This window comes from Alosa pseudoharengus, unplaced genomic scaffold (genome assembly GCF_046254945.1).
Source record: "Alosa pseudoharengus isolate Yale_2024_CS ecotype anadromous, Long Island Sound unplaced genomic scaffold, YU_APseudo_1.1 YU_APseudo_1.1_scf_13, whole genome shotgun sequence".
Lineage (NCBI taxonomy): Eukaryota > Metazoa > Chordata > Actinopteri > Clupeiformes > Clupeidae > Alosa > Alosa pseudoharengus.
Genome location: NW_027468598.1, coordinates 4,048,754 through 4,072,522, shown reverse-complemented (window position 1 = coordinate 4,072,522; position 23,769 = coordinate 4,048,754). Strand labels below are relative to the sequence as shown.

The following is a 23,769-nucleotide window of genomic DNA, read 5'->3' as shown; positions in this document are numbered from 1 at the left end:
GTTGTACGCCTGCTAGTGGTCACGGGAAACACGATTCAGCATCTTGTGTGTGAAGCTCAGATCAATCAGTGCACGGATTCCACTATGGAATCAGAAAACCACAGAATTAATGCGAAACAATCAAATGAACTGCGAACAAATTGCTCGTGACAGTCAGCGTCGCCGCTTTTGTCTCCAGACGGATCCCAAAAGCTCCATTTCCATTGTAGTTTTTAATAATTATTTCCAGGTCAGAGGATCGGAGTTTCCTGTGCGGCTTGTTTGTACTGAAGATGGCCGGTGATGGAGGCGCACTTAAGGATATCAATGAGATTAAATCGCAATTCAGGACCAGAGAGGGCTTTTACAAACTGCTAACTCTTTCAGATTCCCAACAACGGGGCGGTCTACCTCGGGGTCCAACAGCAAGTGCCACGGTGGGCCCTGGGTCAGGACCGGGTTCAATACCCGGTGGTGGTGTTGGACTAGTGCAGGGGCCCGGGGCTGCCTCTTCTTCCAATGCCGCAGCCAACTCCTCTCCAGCGGGTTTCCTTCCTCCTGTGCGGGTCTCTATGGTGAAGCTTCAGCCTGAAGACCCTAGTGAAGATTCAGAGCGTGTGTGTTTCAATATCGGCAGGGAACTTTATTTTTACACTTACACAAACATCAAAAAGGTGAGATGATGAATGAGCATCTATTATGCATGTTTACTAGGAAGCCTATTCGTGTCATGGAGGCTAAACAGCTTGCTAACTAGCCAGCTAGCACTAGCGTTATCTTCCTCAGCTATTATTTAACCACCGGACTCTAATGTTTTGCAAGTTGTTTTGCCTTTATTACTACTAAAAAAAAATACTTTAAGTGGAATGATCTGATCACGGATTCCCTACTTCCACCATCCCTGCAACCTTTGCCAGCTGCACCTGCTGATGCTGTAATGTTAAATAAGCCTAGCCAAGATACTGTGCAAGCCTGATGCTGTGCAAGAACACAATTAGTAATGCATTAACTTCTAATCTGGAATAAGCCAAACCCATTAAACACAGCAAAGCATAGCAACCAGAAAATATTTGATGAGCTAGGTTGTCAGATGATGTATGGTCTGGATTTCGTATCTTATCTAAGATCTTATGTTAATAGGGGTACAGCACACTGCTTGAACTTTTGCATTTTAACCTATTGTGTTATTGTGAGGAAAAGCTTGACCATGGCACAAATAATTTGTAATGAAGAGCAAGGAAGAGTTAGCCTATATGGTTGAGTGTTGTGGATTCATTAAAATCCCTGAATCCATTTCACGCATCCCTCCCACACAGGGCCGCCAACTTTGACCAACTGTTCAGCCACTCCCACCCCAGAGAGAGAGATATAGATAGATGGACTAGCAAAGACATATTAACAAGGAGTGTATTGTGATGGGGCTGGGTATACATTTGGGATTTGCAGCAGAGCATAACAGCAGCATATACCACTGTCACACAATGTGCGTAGTGTTGGTGGTAAGTTTCCCATAATAATACATTATGCAGAACACTTCTCACTCAACAACTCAAGAAGTCTGAACTCTGCTAAGGGCACCCGAATGCCCAGCAGCAGCCCTGAACATCAGGACCTACTGTCTGAGTCAAATCTTTTTGTGTTTCACTTGAGAAGACTCCAAATTCTCTCTCTCCTCTTCCTTTCTCTCTGCCCTCCTTGGATGGCCTTTCCTTTCCTTCAACTCATGTTAAACTGCCTATTCCTCTCCCTCTGCTGCCTCCCTTCTAGGGCTGAACGATTTTGTAAAATAATCTAATTGCAATTGCACAGTTCAATACGCATGCATGCAAATTAACTAGTTTGTTCTTATCACAACAAAGTCAATCGCAAAGACAAAACTCGTTAGCAGCATGCATGCAATGTGTAGGTTCATTTACCTGTCATGTCACAGTTAATGTAAAATTCATTAACTGTGACATGAAATGTTTGCGCTGCCAACCCCCTTGGATATCGCAAATGTCCCCTCTGTCACTGCACTCTAGTAAACAAAGTTACCAGCACAGGTGAATGGCTGCTGTGTAGCGTAAACAGTTGTGAGAATTTTAAATAGTTTTAATAGTCAGCTGATGATGTTGACAAAGTTACCAGCGAGAGTTGCAGGGGAATTAAGAGAAAGAAATGAACTAGAATCAGGGACATGGCAGGTACAGCAAAAAGTAATGAAGAGGTTTATTTTCAACCGAAGTAGCTCTGCTTAGACCTTTCTTGACACTTAGCTGATCCTCATGTTTAAGGTTGTTGCTTCATCAGTGGTGAACAGAGTCGGTGGCGCATCGGTAAGCACAAGTATAAATGCGCTTTGGTGACATCACATATTGTGCAATCAGTGGTGAACAGAGTCGGTGGTGCATCGGTAAGCACAAGTATAAATGCGCTTTGGTGACATCACATATTGTGCAATGTAATCGCAGCCTCTACAGTTAGAAAATCATGTTTCATCATATCTCGATATTACCTCAAATGCAATTAATTGTTCAGCCCTTTGTTGGGTTATGTTGATGAAAAAGCCTAATCATTCCTTTACTAATTCAAAGAGTATGCTAGACAAATCCCTCAGATTGTCTTCTCATGCGGCATGGACTATTTAATGCGGTGGCAGGGGAAAATGGACTGCATATTCAGAAAACATGCAAATAGAAAAAGCAACTTAAGAAAACATCTTCATTGATTTGACAATCGATGACAACATAGCTTAGAAAACGCGTTGCAAATTCACAACACAAACACATTAGAAATGTTTCCAGAGGATACTTCAAAGTGATACACATTTGGACACGCTATTTAACCCTGTGGTTGTTGTGAGAACTCCTTTTGATGCCAATCTGTAAGCAGTCACGTTAGACCTAGCTTCATACCATAGTGCAGCAGTTCTGTAGTCTGAATTCTTGCTGTTAGCAGAGGGATAACAACCGAAAGCCGAATGCTGACATTTTCCCGTATTTTGAGTTAGAAACCTGGGAATTCTCTCTTATTTTCAAAGCTCAATGTTGACAGGTATGGAAGATGAAGATTAAGTTGCATGTGTTTCCTTTATAGGCAGCCTGTTTGCCCTTGTCTGCCACAGTAATTTGGCCATGTGTATGCACTAGCATTACAGTAGTCAAAACTTTTACAGAACAAAACTTTTTTAGAATATCAGAATTAGGGCTGGGACAACGCGTCAACGTAATCGATGACGTCGACGCAAAGAAAACGTCGACGCAAAATATGAGCGTCGATTCGTCAAGCATAGTATGTGCTGCTAAATATTTTTAATCTTACACCTTCAGTGTTTTCCATACGTTGACTAATCTGTGGCTGGGCACCACGAAATCAAAACCGGCCATCACACGTTGATGTTCTATGTTGTAGGCCTACTATTTAAATTAAAGATAAGATAAAATAATTTCATTGAGCCACTTTTTACTCACACAGCCTTTCCTCGCCCCGCCCGCTCTCTCTCGTAACGAGCCCGCTGCTCCTCCTCTGCATGTGCATTTAACAAAATATTCACGATTGTTAAAGTATTGTTGTTGCCACATAAAAGCACTGCATAGAACACAGTGGGCTAAATTGCTATTAAATCCGCTTATAGCATCGTCGTGACCATGCTGCGCAAATTTATTCAAAACTGCTGCATTAAAGTTAAAGTAAACTCTGTTAAGGTCTTATCACAGCATAGTACATTGAGGAGACTAAACTAAGTTAAGTTACAGTATGCAATCAAGCAGTATCTCAAAGCTAACGTTAGAATACGGTTTAGGGACCGTTCGTTATTTATAAACGGGATCACCGGAGGGATTTTAAGTGCTTCGATCAAAAGTTGCATGACCCTGCCCTGGCTGCTATATAATTTTCAAAGACCCTCCAGCAGCATTTTCAAAAATGACATGACCCTCCCCGGCCAATTGTCGATGTCTTCCGCCGACGCTCTTACGCGCTATGAAAACACATCAACACATGCTACCGCCCTAAAACCAACCTCTGCTTTCTGATCTTACACATCACACTTCACCAAGATGGTGGCCATTTCAGTAGATTTACTCACTAACATTGTTGTGGAAACACAATGGAAACTAAATGCACACTTCCTGCAACTGCATTAGCCTACTTGAAAAGTTACTCCTCTAGTAATTATTCACATGAAATAAAACAATAAAGCATTGAGACCATTCAACAAAGCACACTGGGTAATAACAAATTCAACACATGAACTTGTTGCTATGGACTCGTCTCTAGGCTTCCTCAGTCATTGTAAAGCTGCCCAAGCTGAACATTATCCAAAACTCAATTTCTCAGACGAGCGTCAATTTGGGAGCTTGGTACACTCCTTCCTTCTCAAATGACTTGAAAAGGCCGTTTGCACAATTTCACAAATAATCACAGGGACCGAAAAATACCTAACATGCCAACTTTTTCCGGGTTTATCATTTTAACGTTTCCCCGCTGTCCTGCCGTTTTAATATATTTTTCCGTAGAATATCCCATAATAATGTAATACTTTCATAACATTAGTCCTGCATTCTGGCCTGTCTCTGTGTTGTCCTGTTGTTACCCCTTGCCCTTCCAGAGAAACAGATGTATTCAAATCATCGTTTTGCTTGCTTGAATGCGAACTCAGAGTGATGTTAACATAGGCCTATTTAAGTTAACAACGTGGTTGTCGTGAGAGCAAGATTCATTAGCGCTTGCGGTGTTCGGCCGTAGGCTATGCCTACGTGCGCACCTGCCAGGCTACTCAGCTAGACAAAGAATTCCCCCTGTATATGCACTCCAAGTTGGCCTACCATAACTTACCAACTACACTGTAGACCATAAACTGGCTATTTATATGACCAAATGTATTTGTTCAACTTTATGAAGCAGAATTACGCACTGCTACTTTGAACGTAACACATTTTAGTTGGCAGGAGAGAGAATGACAGCGAATAACAAATTGCACTGTTGCTGGTTACCAATAAATACTATATATTTTTTTGCAAACAACAAAAACAGAAAGGATGGAGACAGCAAAGCTAGAGATGGGCAGGAACAAGGTCAATTGGTAGAAATGCTTGTCAAAACGTTAGGAGCTGGATGTGTGGATGAATTAAGCAAAAGTATGCTTTAGGCTATGTTAAGCATGCACACTGTTTAAAGTTAGGCTACACGGTAAACTACAAGTAAACCAAAGTTAAATTTAGCTTTTTTAGGGCTGGATAAAGTTGACCAATTGGATATAGGCTGTTAGGCGTGAATAAAGTAGGCTACTTTGTTGCTCCAACCCTTCCAACGTTAATGGGGACGAATGTTGACATTTTCCGTATTTTGCGTGAGAAACCCGGGAAATCACCCTTATTTTCATTGTTCAATGTTGACAGAGCTATGGAACGAAAGAGAACGTTATATGGCGACAGAAATCAACAATCAAACAAGCCACTTTGATTTTTTGCTGTTTTCATTAATACAAAAGATGGGTGACCCTCCCTTCTAGACAAAAAAAAGTTAGGTGACCCTCCCCTCAACAAAGAATAAAAAGACATGACCCTCCCCTATTTTCCTCCGGTGACCCCGTTTATAAATAACGAACGGTCCCTTAGATGTCAAGTTTAGCATGCTTACTTGCAGCTGCTTGTTTTCGTTATTCATGCAGGGTTCATTTTATTGATTCTGAATGTTTGCAAAATCCCGATGTAAATGGAAAAGTGTTTTCCAAGACTTAAAAGTGCTTGTCCAAAGGAGAATTACGAACCGTTATTTGAACTAACTACGTTATGAATTGCATCCACACATCAGCAGCCTTTTAACCATACTGTGCATGTTAATGTTAATTGCAAGGATTCCCACACAAACGTCTTAAAATGACAGGCACTCAATTAGACATACACTACTGAACTTTATTGAATGCTACCTCTGACTAAGAATGCATTACTTTGCACTTGTATAGTCTTTTATTTTGTAATCTTAAAAGCAATAAAGATATATTGCAATGTTAAAGAATTTATGTTTTTCCATTCAGATATGTAAATAAACAAATAGAAGTTGCTATTAGTGAATTAATGGGGGAGATAATCGAATCAAACTGAAAAAATGAATTGTTAGATTAATCGATGCATCGAATCGATCGATAGCGAATCGATCGAATCGATAATCGTTTAAAAAATAATCGTTTATCCCAGCCCTAGTGATGAGGACTGGGTGTCAAAACTCGCTTACCTGTGTGGCATATTCGGGTTGCTTAATGACCTCAACCTGTCACTCCAGGGGAGAATGACGACTGTCTTTAAACTGGCAGATAAAGTCGCTGCATTTAAAGCCAAGCTTGATTTGTGGGGATGAATGGGGACGGGGTGTATTTGATATGTTCCAAACAGTAGTGGGGGTTTTGGGAGAGACCGAGGCAGGGCCCTTTCTCTCGCAGCTGGTGCGCGATCACCTTGTTGCACTTTCAAATGAGTTTGAGCGTTAGGCTACTTCCCATCCTCCAAAGATCCACGGCAAACCAATGAGTGGGTCCGCAACCCATTTGTCAATATCCCGAATAGTCCTAACTTGTCAGCGCAGGAGGAAGAGCAGTTGATCGAAATTGCAAATGACGGTGGTCTTAAGAGTGTGTATGAGGAAACCTCTCTGGCGGGTTTTTGGATCAAAACCAAAGCAGAATATCCCGAGATATCCCGGGTTTTCTGCAATGACTGCAACTAAGACCAAATTGAGCAATCAACTGGACATTTCAAACACACCGAGGGTGTCACTGTCTTCCATCACCCCCAGACCTTCTTGTTGCAGGGAAACAAGCACAGGGCTCCCACTGATTATATTCGTAATGCACGTTTAGTTCCCATGTTTGTTCCCATATTTTGTTAAGCATGTTCACACTTGATAGATGTAGCTTCAAGTTGTTTAATTTTCATAGTTCATATTGTTAAATTTTCACTTCTTCAAGTTCACGTTTTTCACATTTTTAAGAGTTCGTTACCTTCACTGTTCATACATAACTGGAGCTAGTTCTTTTCAAGTAGGCTAATGCATGCACAACACATATGGAACATGGAACCCCCGACCCCCCCCGCCGCGCCCCTCTCCCCGGTCCGTGAAAAAAAAATGGGAATCAAACCGGTCCATGGTGCATAAAAGGTTGGGGACCCCTGACCTATTGGATTGAGCTGAGCACCACCACCACTTAGGGCAGCCGTGGCCTACTGGTTAGCGCTTCGGACTTGTAACCGGAGGGTTGCCAGTTCGAACCCCGACCAGTAGGCACGGCTGAAGTGCCCTTGAGCAAGGCACCTAACCCCTCACTGCTCCCCGAGTGCCGCTGTTGTTGCAGGCAGCTCACTGCGCCGGGATTAGTGTGTGCTTCACCTCACTGTGTGTTCACTGTGTGCTGAGTGTGTTTCAATAATTCACGGATTGGGATAAATGCAAATTTCCCTCACGGGATCAAAAGAGTATATATACTTATACTTATACACTGTAAACCAGATTTACTGTATAGGTAAATCTTTATATACATCATGACATTCCTGTCTGTCAGACCATGTACACTGCTCAAAAACAGGAATACTTTGAAAAAACATCAGATCTCAATGGGGAAAAAACTCATGCTGGATATCTATACTGATATGGACTGGGTAATGTGTACTGGGTAAAGGATGGCACATTATTTTTTGGTAATGAAAATGATCAACCTACAGAGGGCCCCACAAAAATCAATGAAAAAAGTGAAACAATTATGTAACAAGCTAGTCCATTTTGCCTAAATTTCATTGCAGCAACTCAAAATGGTACTCAGTAGTTTGTATGGACCCCACATGCTTGACAATGAGACGGCAGATGGTGTCCTGGGGGTCTTCTCCCAGATGTGGACACAGCCATTATTGAGCTCCTTGACAGTCTGTGGTGCAACCTGCCGGTGTTGGATGGACTAAAACACAATGTCCAAGAGGTGTTCTACTGGATTTAAGTCAGGGGAGGTGGGGGACAGTCAATGGTATCAATTCCTTCATCCTCCAGGAACTGCCTACACACTCTAGCCACATGTGGCCGGCCATTGTTGTGCGCCAGAGGAAACCCAGGGGCCTCTGCACCAGTACAGGGTCAGACAATGGGTCTGAAGATTCATCCCGATACCTAAGAGCAGTGAGGGTGCCGTTGTTTTGCCCATAGAGGTCTGTGCGTCCCTCCAAGGATATGCCTCCCCAGACCATCACTGACCCACCACCAAATCGGTCATGCTGAATGATGTTGCAGGCAGCATAACATAATCTCCAGACTCTTTCAGGTCTGTCACATGTGCTCAGGGTGAACCTGCTCTCATCTGTGAAAAGCTCAGGGCGCCAATGGCGGACCTGCCAATTTTGTATTCAAAGGCAATTGAGCTCCACAGTGCTGGGCAGTGAGCACAGGTCCCTCTAGAGCAGGGGTCCCCAACCTTTTATGTACCATGGACCGGTTTGATTCCTATTTTTTTTTTTCACGGACCGGGGGGGGGGGGGGTTCCATGTTCCATATGTGTTGTGCATGCACAACTTGAAAAGAACTAGCTCCAGTTATGTAGGAACAGTGAAGGTAACGATCTCTTGTGAAAAACGTGAACTTGAAGAAGTGAATATTGAACAATATGAACTATGAATATTGAACAACTTGAAGCTACATCTATAAGTGTGAACATGCTTAACAAAATATGGGAACAAAACATGGGCTATGTGCGCCGCGGTGGGCTTTGCCGCGATTATGGACACGTACCAAATGCTTCGAAACGCCTGTGGGCGCATTGGAGAAAGCCATGAGCGTCCCTCTCGCACGATAAAGGTGTTGAAAACGGCCAATAAACTCCTCTAAGCAGGCAATAGATGGCATGGGCATGTCACATATTATTGTCTTTTTGATTAGGCCTACCAAGCACATATTCACGTTTAAATGAAGGTTACTGGATAATTTAAAACAAAAGCAAATTGTCCTGAAAGCATCCGATATGTCGCCCTTGGATTGAAAGTCAAAACTTTGAATGCGTCTTATGAAGCATTGGAGAAAGCCATGAGCGTCTCTCTCGCAAAATAAGTATAGGTATAAGTATATATACTCTTTTGATCCCGTGAGGGAAATTTGGTCTCTGCATTTATCCCAACACAGTGAGGTGAAGCACACACTACCTGCAACAACAGCGGGAAAAAGATGGGGACTAAACGTGCATTGTGAATATAATCAGTGGGAGCCCTGTGCTTGTTTCCCTGCAACAAGAAGCTTCCATCTGGGGGTGATAGAAGACAGTGACACCCTCAGTGTGTTTGAAATGTCCAGTCGATTGCGCAATTTGGTCTTAGTTGCAGTCATTGCCGAAATCCCAGCCTCGCATAGATACGTGGTGGGAAACGTTTTCTTCGCTTTTACGGCTATCTCGGGATATTCTGCTTTGGTTTTGATCCAAAAACCCGCCAGAGAGGTTTCCTTATACACACTCTTAAGACCACCGTCATTTGCAATTTCGATCAACTGCTCTTCCTCCTGCGCTGACAAGTTAAGACTATTCGTGATATTGACAAATGGGTTGCGGACCCACTCATTGGTTTGCCAAAATCCCCACTACTGTTTGGAACATATGAAATACACCCCGGTCCACTCGTCGTCCCCACAAATCAAGCTTGGCTTTAAATGCAGCGACTTTATCTGCCAGTTTAAAGACAGTCGTCATTCTCCCCTGGAGTGACAGGTTGAGGTCATTAAGCAACCCGAATATGTCACACAGGTAATCCTCATCACTAAAATGTGCAGCTAACGGTGACTTTTTTCTGTAAGAAATCTCTGCAGCGGCTCTCGCAACTCAAACACCCTGGCCAGTGACCTGCTAAAGATGCTTGTTTTTTGTTGTTCATTCTAGCAGTTTAGCTAACTTCGTGTGACACTACCGTTCGCCAAGAACTGATCAAGTGAAGTGAGCTGACCTGAGGCTGCGCAGCGCTGAAGGCAATTACTGTATGTAAAAGTGTTGAAGGCGGGCAGACAGACGTAAGAAAATAGACCTTGCATAATGCAAACATGCGTGCAATCAAACAACTGCATATAGGCCTATGCCATGTAAAAACGTGACATTATTGCGAATTAAATTTAGTTTAGTTTGCATGCATTTTTTTTTTAAACTCATGTCGTAGGCTACGGCCCGGTTAGGAATGTCCTGCGGCCCGGTACCGGGCCGTGGCCCGGTGGTTGGGGACCGCTGCTCTAGAGGCCATCGGGCCCTCAGGCCACCCTCATGAAGTCTGTTTCTGACACTGTGGTCAGAGACATTCACACCAGCGGCCTGTTGGAGGTCATTTTGTAGGGCTCTGGCACAAAGGAGCAGATACTGGTCCTGCTGCTGGGTAAAGGATCTTCTACCACACTGCCAAGCTCTCTTAAAGCAACTGCCTGTCTCCAGGAATCTCCTTTTTAGACAGCGCTGGGAGACACAGAAGTCCTGGCAATGGAACGTATTGGTGTGCCATTCTGGAGGAGTTGGACTACCTGTGCACCTGTGCAACATTTGTAGGCTCCAGGTACTGATTATGCTACCAGTAGTGACACTGACCCTACTCAAATGCGAAACTTATGAAAAATCATTCAAGAAGGAGAAAGATGGAAAAATTATCAGTTGCCACCGTCTCATTGTTGCCCCTCTAGAGCACCTGTTGTTAACTTTGATGACACCAAAGCAGGTGAAACTGATTCACAACCCCCTCTGTTACGTAACTGGCCAGACCAATAGCTTACAAGTTTGATAACCTTGATGCTATACACCTATGAAAAAGTGTTCCCTTATTTATTTTGAGCAGTGTATTTACGTCCAAATAAAATATGCTTGACAGTTTATGGCACTTTTGCATGTAATGACTCAAAATAAAAAATAAAGTCTATTTGTTTTATGGGGTAGGACTATTTAGCATAGAACCAGTAAAGTGCATTCTGACCAACGTAACAAGCAGTTGAAAATGTAAAAAAACAACAGACTTTGTACAAAATCAGTTGCATTGATGTAAATTACTAAAGCATTTGATGTTTGTTCAAGATTGGGATAAATTGATTTGGTAACACTCCATAATAAGGTGCCATAATGAATAGCAAACTAGTAATTACCTATTTACCTAATTATTTGTTAATAGTTAACTAAATGTCTTTTTGGCACTAATTAACAGTTATTTTTACATCATTTAAATGTTAAATGTTTATTTACTATATGCTAATATAACAGTAATATGTTAATATAACAGTTAATGACATATTATTTATCAAGCTTTTCTGATTAGCTTTGTGGAGAATTTATGTATAAGGCACCCTACTGCCAGTGGTTGGTTGTGTGAGAGTTTGCGCACCTCTTCTTCCACTTCATCCTTATTGGATACCTTTGTGGTTGCCTGTCCTGTAATTGGTGACCATCTGTCTAGTGTTTGAAAGTAGTGTACTCTTTGCCTTTGGAAGTACTACTTGGTTGCTGCTCGAATTTGGTGAAATTCAGGGGAGGTGGGTGTAACAGAGTTAGAAATGTAGTTTAGTGTTTATGTGATTTTCGCTAGCCTGGCGGGCCATCCTTTATCATTGAAATGTATAGTCTGGAATCGAACCATTCACCTCGCTTAATCCAAGGGGCGGGCAGAGAATTGTCTTTCAAACTGCCTAGGCATGCAATAGGCCAGCGCTACGACCATATCCGTATCCGGTCGGCAAAACGGCAAATACATCCTTCTTCGAAAGGAATGACTTAAGTGCATTGTGTTGCTCAACTTTCAAAGAAAAGCACAAGTCCAACTCCTCCAAAGTTGACGCCAACGCCGATTCAAACAACCGCTCTTCGTTCGCCATAGCCACCTTCCTTGTTGTTCACCGTTGCGGGACTGTCGTTATCCTGTTAAGCCCGCCTTAAGACTCTCTAACAAAATAGAGCGCTGTTGTTCCGTGTTCTTCCCACAGAAAGGGCAACCCAGCGTACATAGGATATTACTCAGTATTCCACATTTGTTTGTTTATTTTTGTTCAAAAGGGAACCAGGTAATAAACCTGGAATAAATAAGAAATGCAATGTTTCAATTTCCATGTGCATACTACATCCAACACAGCTCCCCAGTTCTTTACCTCAATAGCCCAATAGCAATAAATAACATTCAAAATACAAATAAACAATAATATTATTAATATACTTTAATAAAAATAATAATAATCCATAATCATCATCATAGTCATCATCATTTCATAATTTGCATGTACATTCAAACATTATGCACTACATTCAAACATTAAGCACCATATTCAAGTCCTACCAAAAGCCTATTCAAAATGCATGCAGTCTTTCTATGAGCAGGAAACTGAAACTGGAACTGGAACTACAACTCCCAAAATGCACCGCGGCAAACCAGGAAGTACGTTACCTACGTTACCAGTCCGCGATTCACTTCAAACATTTATAAAGCTAAAGAAAGTAAACACGAATGGACATGTATTTTACAGCAATGTTATAAGTCTAAATGTTAGCTTTATGACCCACAGCTTTGCCACTGATTCAACTTATAACTTTGGAGCATAACGTTATCTTTATCAATTAACTTAACTGCTTAGATCCACCGGAGCATAGCGTTACCTTTAACATGCAACGGACATAAACACTGCAACAACATAGCAAGGCGACAGCAGACAACATCAAGCGTACATCATAAAAGCAGACAAGAAACATTTGAAATTAAGAGAGCTTACCAAGTGGCTGCACACCGGGTTGAAAGTCATTACAAACTAAATGAATCTCGCGCTTCCTTTTCACATAGTAAACACCGGTCACATGTCCTCACAGTACACTCCTCTCTTAAAGAGGCACTACACTATTGGGCTGCTAAAGCTCAAACGTTTCTCCATAAGTGTTACTGGCATTTATAAGCATGTATAGCTTTGGCAGGTAAACATTTCATCACACATGCAAATAAGAAATAACAAAACTACACAAATGACAAAACTCCACAGAAAACACAACAGCTGTGATTGGATGACGTCCACGGCGTCAGCCAATAGAAATCCCTACGGTTTGATACTAGACGTACAGGCTGAGCAAATTAATTTGCCGCCGCTAGGGTGCGTCTAGATTTCTAGGCTAGATTTTCGCCGTAATTAAAGGAGAATTCCGGTGTGATTTTGACCTAAAGTGTTTTGAAACATGATATCGAGTGTGAAAGTATGTCTCATAGTCGAGCGACGAGTAAGAATGAACAGGTATGATAAGGGATCAGATTCCAAAAATAATTCCGTGGAAATGCATGGATTCCAGTTGGAATCCATGCATTAGGCAGACTAGCCTTAAACGTTTTTTTCAGAGGACAGACGCGATGGATGATGATAAATTGGTAACGTCTGAAGCCTCAGATGTCCCGTCAACTCCACCACCACCAGATAAAAAGCATAAGTGTCAGGCGTATCTGTCGTAATCATGACGTTGGAAGTGGAGTTGCAGGGTTGCGGCCGCTCCAAGACACTGTCATTTTCCGTGTACACTGGACATGCAACTGTGTTCTGTACCCAAAGCATACAGTAGGCCTATGCTTTCTCTGTCTATGATCTGCAGGGTTAGGGCCTCCTCGACGAGGAGATTGCTGGTCCCCGGATATAATTTCCGGCACAATTAAACAGTATCATTGAACCGCGGACCGAAAGAAAAAGAAACAAAACATTTCCCAGAATAGGAAATATTTCTTAATTTATTGTTATCAAATAAATAGGCATAGCCTTAGGGGGTAGTGGTGTGAGCGCTCATTCTTGTGTGTGTGCGTATCTGTGAAAGTTAAACAGTGGAGCCACTGGAGATAACGTGGGTAGCAGCAACAAACAACGTAGCCTTTTTAAAACAATGAATGAAGCGGACTCTTGCTGTCCATCAAAAACATAGATACTGGCTAGATCTTGTTAGGCATGTTTACGTAAGTTAGGCTAATGAACATGTTGCATTCTATTCAGCCTGATTATGTCATTCTTTAAGCTACATAGCCTGTCTCCAGTTTTCCCTTAACTTGACTAGGTAATTAAGAAGCGATAATATATTTGACCGGCATATCATCAAAATGTCCGGAAAACGAAACCTCTGCCGGTCACTTTGACCGGCACCATTTTTTCCTAGCGGAAACTCTGGTCTGTGAATGTTTAGTGAGTGTCAGAATATTAATTAACTGTCGTTCTGTGCACCTGAACATTCCATGTCGCATGTCTCCCTTGCTAGTAGGGCTGACAGTGATGGTATATGAATGATGCATGTATAGCCCATTCAACTACTTCTTTTTATTTTGCTTGTGCAGATGCTGTTTTATGTATGCCAGTGCCTGAAGGCATGTTTTGTTTTAACTTTTCCTAAAGGAATAAATGTGATAAGCCGGTTTTGGTCTCAGTCCCTTCACTGTCTGACTAATAGTTATATACTACCAATATATTAATAAAGCTTAACCAACTTTATTAGAAGGGGCTTCATGCATGTTTTTTTTCTTGAATTTCCCCTTGGGGATCAATAAAGTATCTATCTATCTATTGTAAGGGTCCTGTGGGGAGTGGTTAATATTGGGATAGGCAGAAGCACAGTTTAATAACAATTAGTTAAATAATAATAAGTCATTCAAGTCAAATCAACTTTTCTATTAACATATAGTTTGTAAATAAACATTTAACATTTAAATGATGTAAGAAATAACTGTTCATTAGTGCCAAAAAGACATTTAGTTAACTATTAACACATATTAATACAATATTAGTTAATAGATTTGTTAAAACATTAACATACAGATTTTATGCAAACAACTAATATTTACGTAATGATGAAAAAAGTATTAACTTGTGCCAAATAGATATTTTAGTAACAATTACAACAAATATTAACAAAGGGTTAGGTAATTACTAGTTTGCTATTTATTATGGCACCTTATTATGGAGTGTTACCATTGATTTTATTATGAGTACAAGTGATATGATGATATGGTGTTTGAACAAGCAGCTTTGAGAATTAAAACATTTCAGAAAAAAATCTGATACAGTGATTGATATATGTAATTCTCATTTATCCCTGTGCCCTCTTCAGGCTCTGTGCAGTAAGTGCATGGGCAGTGCAGGCCTGGTGTTATTAGGTATAGAATTTTTTTTTTTTTTTTTAATCCTGTCAACAAGGGAACTTGGCAATAACTCCATATTTTTTTTACAGATCACCTTCGGATACACAAGGAAGAATGGTGAAATAAAATAAAAATAAAAAATCCTGTTAACTGTCTAGTGGTCAAATGAGGAGATGAAAGCAGTTCTTTTTCAAAATCAAGCATATTTGGAGAAAAAAAAAATAATTCTGACACCTCTGTAATGGGAATGACTAAAGGTACTACATAAATATGGGCAATTAGTCCATATGACTGGGGGAAAATCGGAGGGATCTTTCAGAGAGTAGTTGTTTTTATGTTTAGAGATTATGGTCATTTTCAGGGCATTGTAAGAGAGAAATGACATAAGATGTATCTGATCTGATAACATTTTTGAAATGTACAGAAAATTGTCACAAAAAGTCACAAAGTTTCAAAGCTGTGCGTGCAATATCAAATGTGCCATGAATGTTGGAAGGTGGGGAAAAAAGGAATGTTAGCCAAATATGCTTAAAATGACAAAAGGGCTTCAAAATTGTTGAAACGATACAGAGATGGTATTTTGAATTTCTGACAGTGACCTGTGAGCCTTTGGGTGATTTGACATTGATTAACCCATAGGTGTCATGCTCACTGCATTTGAGTTGGCAGCACTGCTCCCACATGACTGGAATCAACAGCTTCTCAAATTGTCAAACCTTTTTTTTAAAGGAACATTGCCTCTTCTCTTTCTTTCTCTCTCCCCTTTCCTCTATTGTATCCCACTCTGTATTTTCATCATAGGCTGTTGACCTCAGCAAGCCCATTGACAAACGCATCTACAAGGGTACCCAACCCACCTGTCATGACTTCAACCAGTACTCTGCCACAACAGACAGTGTGGCCCTCATTGTGGGGTTTTCTGCTGGCCAGGTGCAGTACCTGGATCCCATCAAAAAAGAGACCAGCAAGCTCTTCAATGAGGAGGTTGGTGAATGTAGATGCATAGGGATAAGAATGCAACAGTAGTGATCTCATTAATCAGTGGTGGTCTGTTATCTCATGTGAGGTTCTTATTCTGATAATATTGAAGTTATTCAATGTATTTCTTGGAGAACAGGTACAAATTAATTAGGACCCATATTCACAAAACATTTACACTACTAGCTAGGCTAACTTTTGAAATAAGTCAAATGATATTACGAGAAAGCGCTAGGTAAGTCTCTTTATACAGAAAACAATACCAATTAAATTGTTTTGATCTTGATATAAGATTAATAACACTTGGTTAGAGTTTATTAAATACAGTTATTGCAGTGTGAAACCAACTTTTAGTAAGAAAAAAAAAGATACAGATGAGATGCATTTCTTGAAAGTCCCAAAACTCTCACAAGAACATAGAACATTTGGTAACTCATTGGTAATTTTGTTATGTAAAATAAAAACACTCTTTTAAGCCATTAACTAGGCTCAAAAAGTCATTACACATCTATGCTACTATGGTGAGGGTCTCTGAAGACAAACATAAATATTTTTCCTTTGTAAGTGTAAAGAAAGGGTATTTAAAAAGACTGTTTGTTTAGTTAGTGCATTACCTTGCTCTTCTTCAGGTTGCTGCCATCTTGTGAGGAGAAAGTCTGTACAAGTTGATTACTGAACTCCTCCTTTCATATCCATTGACAGTAGCCTGTGCCACATTTGGTAATCGACTTGTATGGACTCTCCATATGAGATGGCGGCAACCGGAAGAAGAGCAAGGTAATGCATGAATTGTTCAGAGATTTTATTTTATTAGCCCTTTCCTCCCTTCCTCCCCCTATGTCAGTGCAACACCGTTGGTTTCTTTTCAATCAAAGCTGTCTGTTTTCACCTAAAAGGGCCGGGATGTGTCACAATTCATGTTTGACCGTCACATCCACATGTTGATTTGTGAACCACTCTGTAAGGCATAAAAAAAAAATTTCTTGGGTTCCGGTTTCCGACCGACCCTGTCAATTTATGTGCGACCCAAATTTATTTTATGAGCTTGGGGAAGAAATAACACTAAATAGTCTAGGCTACATTAAATAAATCCACAAATAAAAGGCGAACTATAATTACATTAATTACCCCTTGCGTTATGTATAGGGATGAGCGTATTCTCTCTGTTACAAAGTAGCCTATGCACAGCTGTTCACGAAGACTGTTGTTTTCGTCACTTACCAAGGCACTCGCAATTTTGTCCAAACACCGCAACTTTTTCGCAAATTTGACCAATCATCGTAGTTTCACTGTGAAATGTCACCTACCGCAACAGTCGCGCAGAATATTGAGCCAGATGGCACACTTACTTCTGCACCTTCTGCATATGACACCAAAGACTGCCCTAAGTGTTCGTTCCTCTGCAGTTTTGATGACAATAAATAGAAGGCTAACGTTAATGATCTGCTTACTTGCATCTCAACCTGGTGTTGCTAACCTACCTAGGCTATGAAAGTAAGTTAATTAAGGCCTACTTGGTTTACTGACATTTGAGTAGGCTATGCAACCCATTGGCAAACGTTTACCTGGATATGTCCTTTTAGCTTGTCATGTTTATGTCAAGCTTATGTTTGCTAGCTTGTGGGCTTACTCATTCGAGTTGTTTTTTTTAACATTTATTTTAACTAATGACATAGAAGACATTCCCAATTGCATCCACATATGGTAATGCACTATGCAAAAAGTGATTTACACTCGTAGCCGAACACAGTGAGATGCAAGCCTTCCAATCCACTCAGAAATGTAATTAGGCTACTCTCACATCCTTAAAGGGGCAGGCAGTCAATTAGACGTACACCACCAATGTAATGACATTAAACAGAAGTGTAGTCAAATAGTTTAAATCAATATGAAATTACTAGATACTTACTTGGATATTAGTAATTATGCAGGCCACAGACTATGAATTATTAAATATATGAACTTAATATGAATTACAAAATATATAAATGTATTGAAACATATGACATGATGCCATCTCTTTAGGTGACTGTCTTTTTTGGACAGTTCTACTATACTGCTTTGTGAATTACCTCAGTCAAAGCATTTTTACAAATAAAGTAGGCCTACTTTGATTTTCTGTAATCCTTACTGTTTACCTTTGATTATCCTTTTTAATAAGCATCAAGATTATCAGTGTGATTTTGGTCTTACTAACCTTAATTGCCCTAAATTTAAACTATTTTTGCAATTTTCACTTCCTCCCGCAATTTCTCCACAAGAAACAGCTAAAATCACCGCAACTTCCATCCAGGCATTTTAGGTCACAACAGTCTCAAAAAACCTCGCGAAATCCTGGAGGGATTGATTTTCTACCTATCCCTTACTGCCACTGGAAAAAAAACAAAAAACAATTCCCTACCGACCCATGGCCTCAACTGACAACCAACAGGAACCAAACCTTTTTTTTTTTATGCCTAATCGATCTCTGCCATAACCTAATCTTTACTTTTTCCTTGCCGTCTTCTCCATGTTTCCATAGCATTCTCCAAGCAAAGAAACTCAAAATTCTGATTTAACTAAGGGGTTTATTCCCATCCCCCATTAAAGACCTTGAAAATAATATAATATGCTCGTTGATCAAAGTTGCGAGGGACCTATGTCATTCATGCCTGACATACCCACACAAGTGAGCAGGCGACAGAAAGCATACACTAGTAACAGGGCTTCTCATGCAATTGTAGTGTTGACAGTGTAGTTCTTGGTTTACAACTATGCACAGATACAGTACTTTAGATTATAATGAAAACCATGAACAGACTGTTGCCCACATTACAAGGATCAATTCTAGACCAAACATGAATATGTGACATTCATACCATACATTTACAGAAAATTTGGGAATCCAAATCTGTCTCTTTGGTGGGAATCTGTCTCTTTGGTGATTTTGGTGACACTACACTGCATAATTGTGAAGTTATTGAATATTAATATGCAGTTGTCATGTTTAATGTAACATGGTTACAGTTTCTTTTCATGAACGCCAGTCAGACTATCATGTTCTATGTTTCTTCTGATTACTTAACATCCACAGCCAGTTACAAATCTGAAAGGTTTGCAAAGGATATTACACAATGGAACTACCTGTCATACAGCAGGCCTATAATTTGTTTAAAAATCATAGAGAAAACCATTAAGTCTCCCCATTTGATGAGAGTTACCTATGGCTGTCTCTGACATTGATGCTAAAGTTGAGTTTCCAAAGTTCCAGAGATGTCAGTTCATGTGTGTCTAGTATAATAATGTTTAGTTAAGTTTAGTTTAGCTTCACTGATTTATTCCACTGGTTAAACTCAATTATTTGGCAATTTCCTTCTGGCAGTTGCCTGTTTGCCAATGTAAGATTGTGAGATTGAGAAAGTGGTGTTTTCCTGTGCATGTAAGGGTTAACTGCCTTATTCAGAAAATGTAACTTTGAGTGTCAGGCCCAGGGGTTTGTTCTGCATTTTAATTTCTGAAGTAGTAGTAGTAGTATTTTTTTGGTCTGACTTTATAAAATATTGTTAACATTTCTAACAGCATTCTGTTTCTCAAATATACTGTCCTCTGCTCTGTGATCTGTTCTCCTCTGTTCTGTTTTCTTTCACACTGATATCCCGGTGTTCCATCTCTCCAGCGGCTGATTGATAAGACCAAGGTGACCTGCCTGAAGTGGTTGCCCAAATCAGAGAACCTGTTCCTGGCCTCTCACGCCAGCGGGCACCTGTATCTGTACAATGTAGATCATCCATGTGGCACCACAGCTCCTCAGTATTCCTTGCTGCGCCAAGGTGAGGGTTTCGCTGTCTACGCCTGCAAGAGCAAGACGCCCCGCAACCCACTGCTTCGTTGGGCGGTCGGGGAGGGAGGGCTCAATGAGTTTGCCTTCTCTCCAGATGGTGTGCATGTAGCCTGTGTAGGCCAGGATGGCTGCTTACGTGTCTTCCATTTCGATTCTATGGAGTTGCAAGGTGTGATGAAGAGCTACTTTGGGGGGCTCCTGTGTGTCTCCTGGAGCCCTGATGGTAAATACCTGGCCACAGGCGGTGAGGACGACCTGGTCACCGTGTGGTCATTCTCCGAAAGTCGCGTGGTGGCCCGTGGACATGGGCACAAGTCATGGGTGAACGTGGTGGCCTTTGACCCTTTTACCACAAGCTTAGAGGAGGAGGAGCCGGGTGAGCAGAGTGGGAGTGAGGAGGACCTGCACCAACCGGGTGGAGGAGGAGGGCTGCATTTTGGGAGAGTGCGCACCAGCAGCACACTCTCCCGCCTCTCACGGCACAGCTCTAAGGGCAGCCGAGCCCCGTCGGTCACGTACCGATTTGGCTCGGTGGGGCAGGACACCCAGTTCTGTCTGTGGGACTTGACTGATGATGTGCTATATCCTCGGCTGCCCCTCTCACGTGCCATCACCAACACATTTGGGTCGGGGGTGCCCTCCTCTGGTAGCAGCAGCATCAACAACACAGGTGGCACTGTAGGGGTAGAGGGACACCATCATCCCACCACCAACCCACACCAGCCTCCTACACTTCCTCTCCCACGCTCACTGTCTCGCTCCAACTCCCTGCCCCACCCAGCGGTAGCTAACACTTCCAAAGGTCAGAGTGGTGGGGATGGTGGCAGTGGGGGAAGTGGAGGGGGCGGTGCTGGGGGCAGCGGCGGCTCTGCATTTAGCATTGGTCGCTTTGCCACACTTTCCCTGCAGGAACGCAAGTCAGACAAGTCAAGCGGGGGTGGCAGTGAGAAGGAGCACAAACGCTACCATAGCCTAGGCAACATCAGCAAGAGCAATGACAAGATCAACATGGCTCCCCGCAGTAGCCGCTTGGACGCGGCTAAAGTGCTTGGCACCACACTGTGCCCACGCATGAATGAAGTACCCCTGTTGGAGCCCCTCGTCTGCAAAAAGATCGCTCATGAGAGGCTCACGGTGCTGGTGTTCATGGATGACTGCATCATCACTGCCTGTCAAGAGGGGCTTATCTGCACCTGGGCACGGCCTGGCAAAGCGGTAAGGCTCCATGCATGGTTATTGCAAAAAAGTTAGTTGAAAAATAATATAACCTGAAACCATCTTAGATTCCCTTTAATTCTGCATTTAAGAATGAGTTACAATCAGTTAGCTTTTTGTCACAGAATTCTGTAATTCCACATTATGGAAATCTCTTGTTCTGAACATTAAAGTGTAATTCCAGCGAAAACTGGCCCAAGGGTGTTTTTCTGCATTAAAACACATCAAATAAGCCGTGGAGACTGTAATTTTCGTTGATCAACCACTACAGAGCTTGGCCTTGTATTTAACAGTCTTCTATAATAAACACTGCGTTCGCTAACTAGGTTGTTGATGTTTCGTTTTACGTGTAGAGACCCTAAGCAAGCTACTGACTAGGTTTGGTGCCGTTTTGAACAATATTACTGGTTAAAAAAATGCTATTTGGGAAGCGTTTAGCTTACTGCCTATAGCTACTCCACTGTTTGCGATTTGGAAATGACTGTCTCCACGGCTTATTAGATGTGTTTTAATGCAGAAAAACACCCTTGGGTCAATTTTCGTTGGAATTACACTTTAACGTTTTTTTTTTTTTTTTTAAATAAGATTGAACCCATTGATCTGTTTCTCTAACAATGCCCCCCCTCCCCTTTTTTGGGTGTTAACAGCACCCTATCCAGTCATTAGGAGCACAGAATGGGAACTCACCCAGTGGCACAGTGGTATAGCTGGGAGAGGAATATTGCACTGCTGCAACTCAACTCAACCCAGGCACACCTTTCCTGTCTTTCTCCTGAGCTCACACGTTGGCCAGAATGGCAACATAAAAGGATTGCACCAACATGTGGTCAAGCATCCATCAAACAGATTCACATACAATCAATTCGTACGACAGACCATCACTTGATTTTCTCTCTTACCTTTCCTTCTTTTCATTAATATCAACAGCTCTCTCACTTATGCCATTGTCCTTAAGACCCTTAACCTCTAAGAAAGGCTACTGGAGCAAAATTGGATAGTACTTTTCAGTGATCTGTTCACTAAACAGTGTGTAATGCCATGGCCATTGTACTTTATTTATTTTACCATGAGACTACTAATTTATAATGTATATATTGAGAATATTAATGGAAGAGGACTATGTGTAACATCAACATAAAATAAAAAACAGATAAAATTAATATATGAAGATCCTATATTGTACATATTGACACACTTAAATTGAATGTTTGAAATATAGGGAATGATGTAGTGTTCTTGTGTGCTAGAGTTCTTGGAAAAGAACCCCCTCCCCCGACACACACCCCAAACAAAGGTGCATTATGGTTTTCACAGAATTTAAACACTGACATTCTTTGCAGTGGCTGTTGTGCTCCGATAGTGGGCTGGTTTATGCTCTATTGCAAGTGTACCCCCAAAACAGACACTACACACAGCTGTAGAGCACACATTTAGACTGAATAGTGTAGCATCCAGTAATCTCCATTCCTTGTACACCTGCAATGCCTCTTGCAAAATTTTGCACATTTTACAGTTTAAATCAACGGCCACTATTGTGGCATTAGATGCAGAGGTTTCAATGTTACTAGTTTTTCTTAATTTTCTGTTTGGTCTTTTTATGTTTCATTTTATTTGCTGAAGCTGTATTGTCAGAATAGGCCAAGCTAGTGAACAGAGGTATGTTTATTTTGATCAATCACGTCTGTAATTTCCATGTTTTTCTACATTTGTCAGGAAACGTTTGTCATGCTGTGTTGTGACATTAGTTACGAAACCAGATGTTTTTTGTTTGTTTGTTTAGATTTTATTTGCTAATGCTGTCTGTTCACCCTGTGTTAATATGCTACCTGTCATATCAGAATTGTGGAATTTGAATCATTTTTGTTGGCTGTAGACTTATTGTTCTCATTAATTTAGCAGACCATGTGTTTTATTGGATAGTGCTGCAGCTTGTGGGAAAGCAAGGAACCTTAATATTACCATCAGTCATTAGTAGTGATTTAAAGTCCAACTATACCCTGGACACCCCGAGTTCCACTCCTGCTAACCTAGCTTAGTGAAACATTATTCCACACTGCAGGAACGGACCATTCCATACCACTTGGGTCATTATCTGAAGGAGGGAGGCAGGCAATGATTCCATCTTATTTATTTTTTTTGTATTCAGCAGTTTACAGTTTCTGTAGCATGTTGATGTTTTATTTGTTTTTATTTTTATTCTAATTATATGCATTAAATCCACAACTACATACATGTCTGAGGTGTTGAAGTGATGAGACTTACCACAATATGACGTTAAAATATGAAGATCTGTTATTAAAAGTCTTTCCCTCAAACAGACCATCTCTTCTCTGAACTCTTCAGTTAAATTGCAGTAGTGTCTTGGTTTGTATTACCTGCTGTAATTATATTGTTTGTGACTTTTTTCTTCTTCGTGCCAATGCTGTCACTGTCTCATTGCAGTACAATTAATGCCGGCCTTACTTTGTACGATTTTCGTGTGATTTCACAGTCGGCGACTAAATTTCCAAAGATTTTATACACCCGTGGCAAGGGACCTGATGAAACCCATGAAAATGATTTTTTGTTATTTAGTTTCTTATAAATTATTAGTCGGCTATTATTCCATGTGACAGAACAACTCTATATCGGTTATGGATGTCACACATTAAACAATGCTACATAAATATGACTTTGATA

General features: G+C 41.1%; 1 protein-coding gene across 1 annotated transcript; it reads left to right on the top strand.

Moving 5' to 3' along the window:
* Nucleotides 1-23,371, top strand: LOC143121480 (WD repeat-containing protein 20). The gene is made up of 4 exons (XM_076281845.1): nucleotides 1-653; nucleotides 15,879-16,061; nucleotides 19,711-21,090; nucleotides 21,738-23,371. Exons 1-4 carry the CDS (start codon nucleotides 273-275, stop codon nucleotides 21,795-21,797), a joined length of 2,004 nt encoding a protein of 667 aa, XP_076137960.1. The 5' UTR covers nucleotides 1-272; the 3' UTR covers nucleotides 21,798-23,371.
* The last annotated feature ends 398 nt before the right edge of the window (nucleotides 23,372-23,769 follow it).

What these genes read in the sequence shown, in the direction of transcription:
- LOC143121480 (XM_076281845.1), top strand. Translation starts at nt 273, where the DNA reads ATGGCCGGTGATGGAGGCGCACTTAAGGATATCAATGAGATTAAATCG. An exon ending in CTTACACAAACATCAAAAAG is followed by an intron (nt 654 to 15,878) that starts GTGAGATGATGA and finishes TTTTCATCATAG; the next exon opens with GCTGTTGACCTCAGCAAGCC. An exon ending in GGGCACGGCCTGGCAAAGCG is followed by an intron (nt 21,091 to 21,737) that starts GTAAGGCTCCAT and finishes GGGTGTTAACAG; the next exon opens with CACCCTATCCAGTCATTAGG.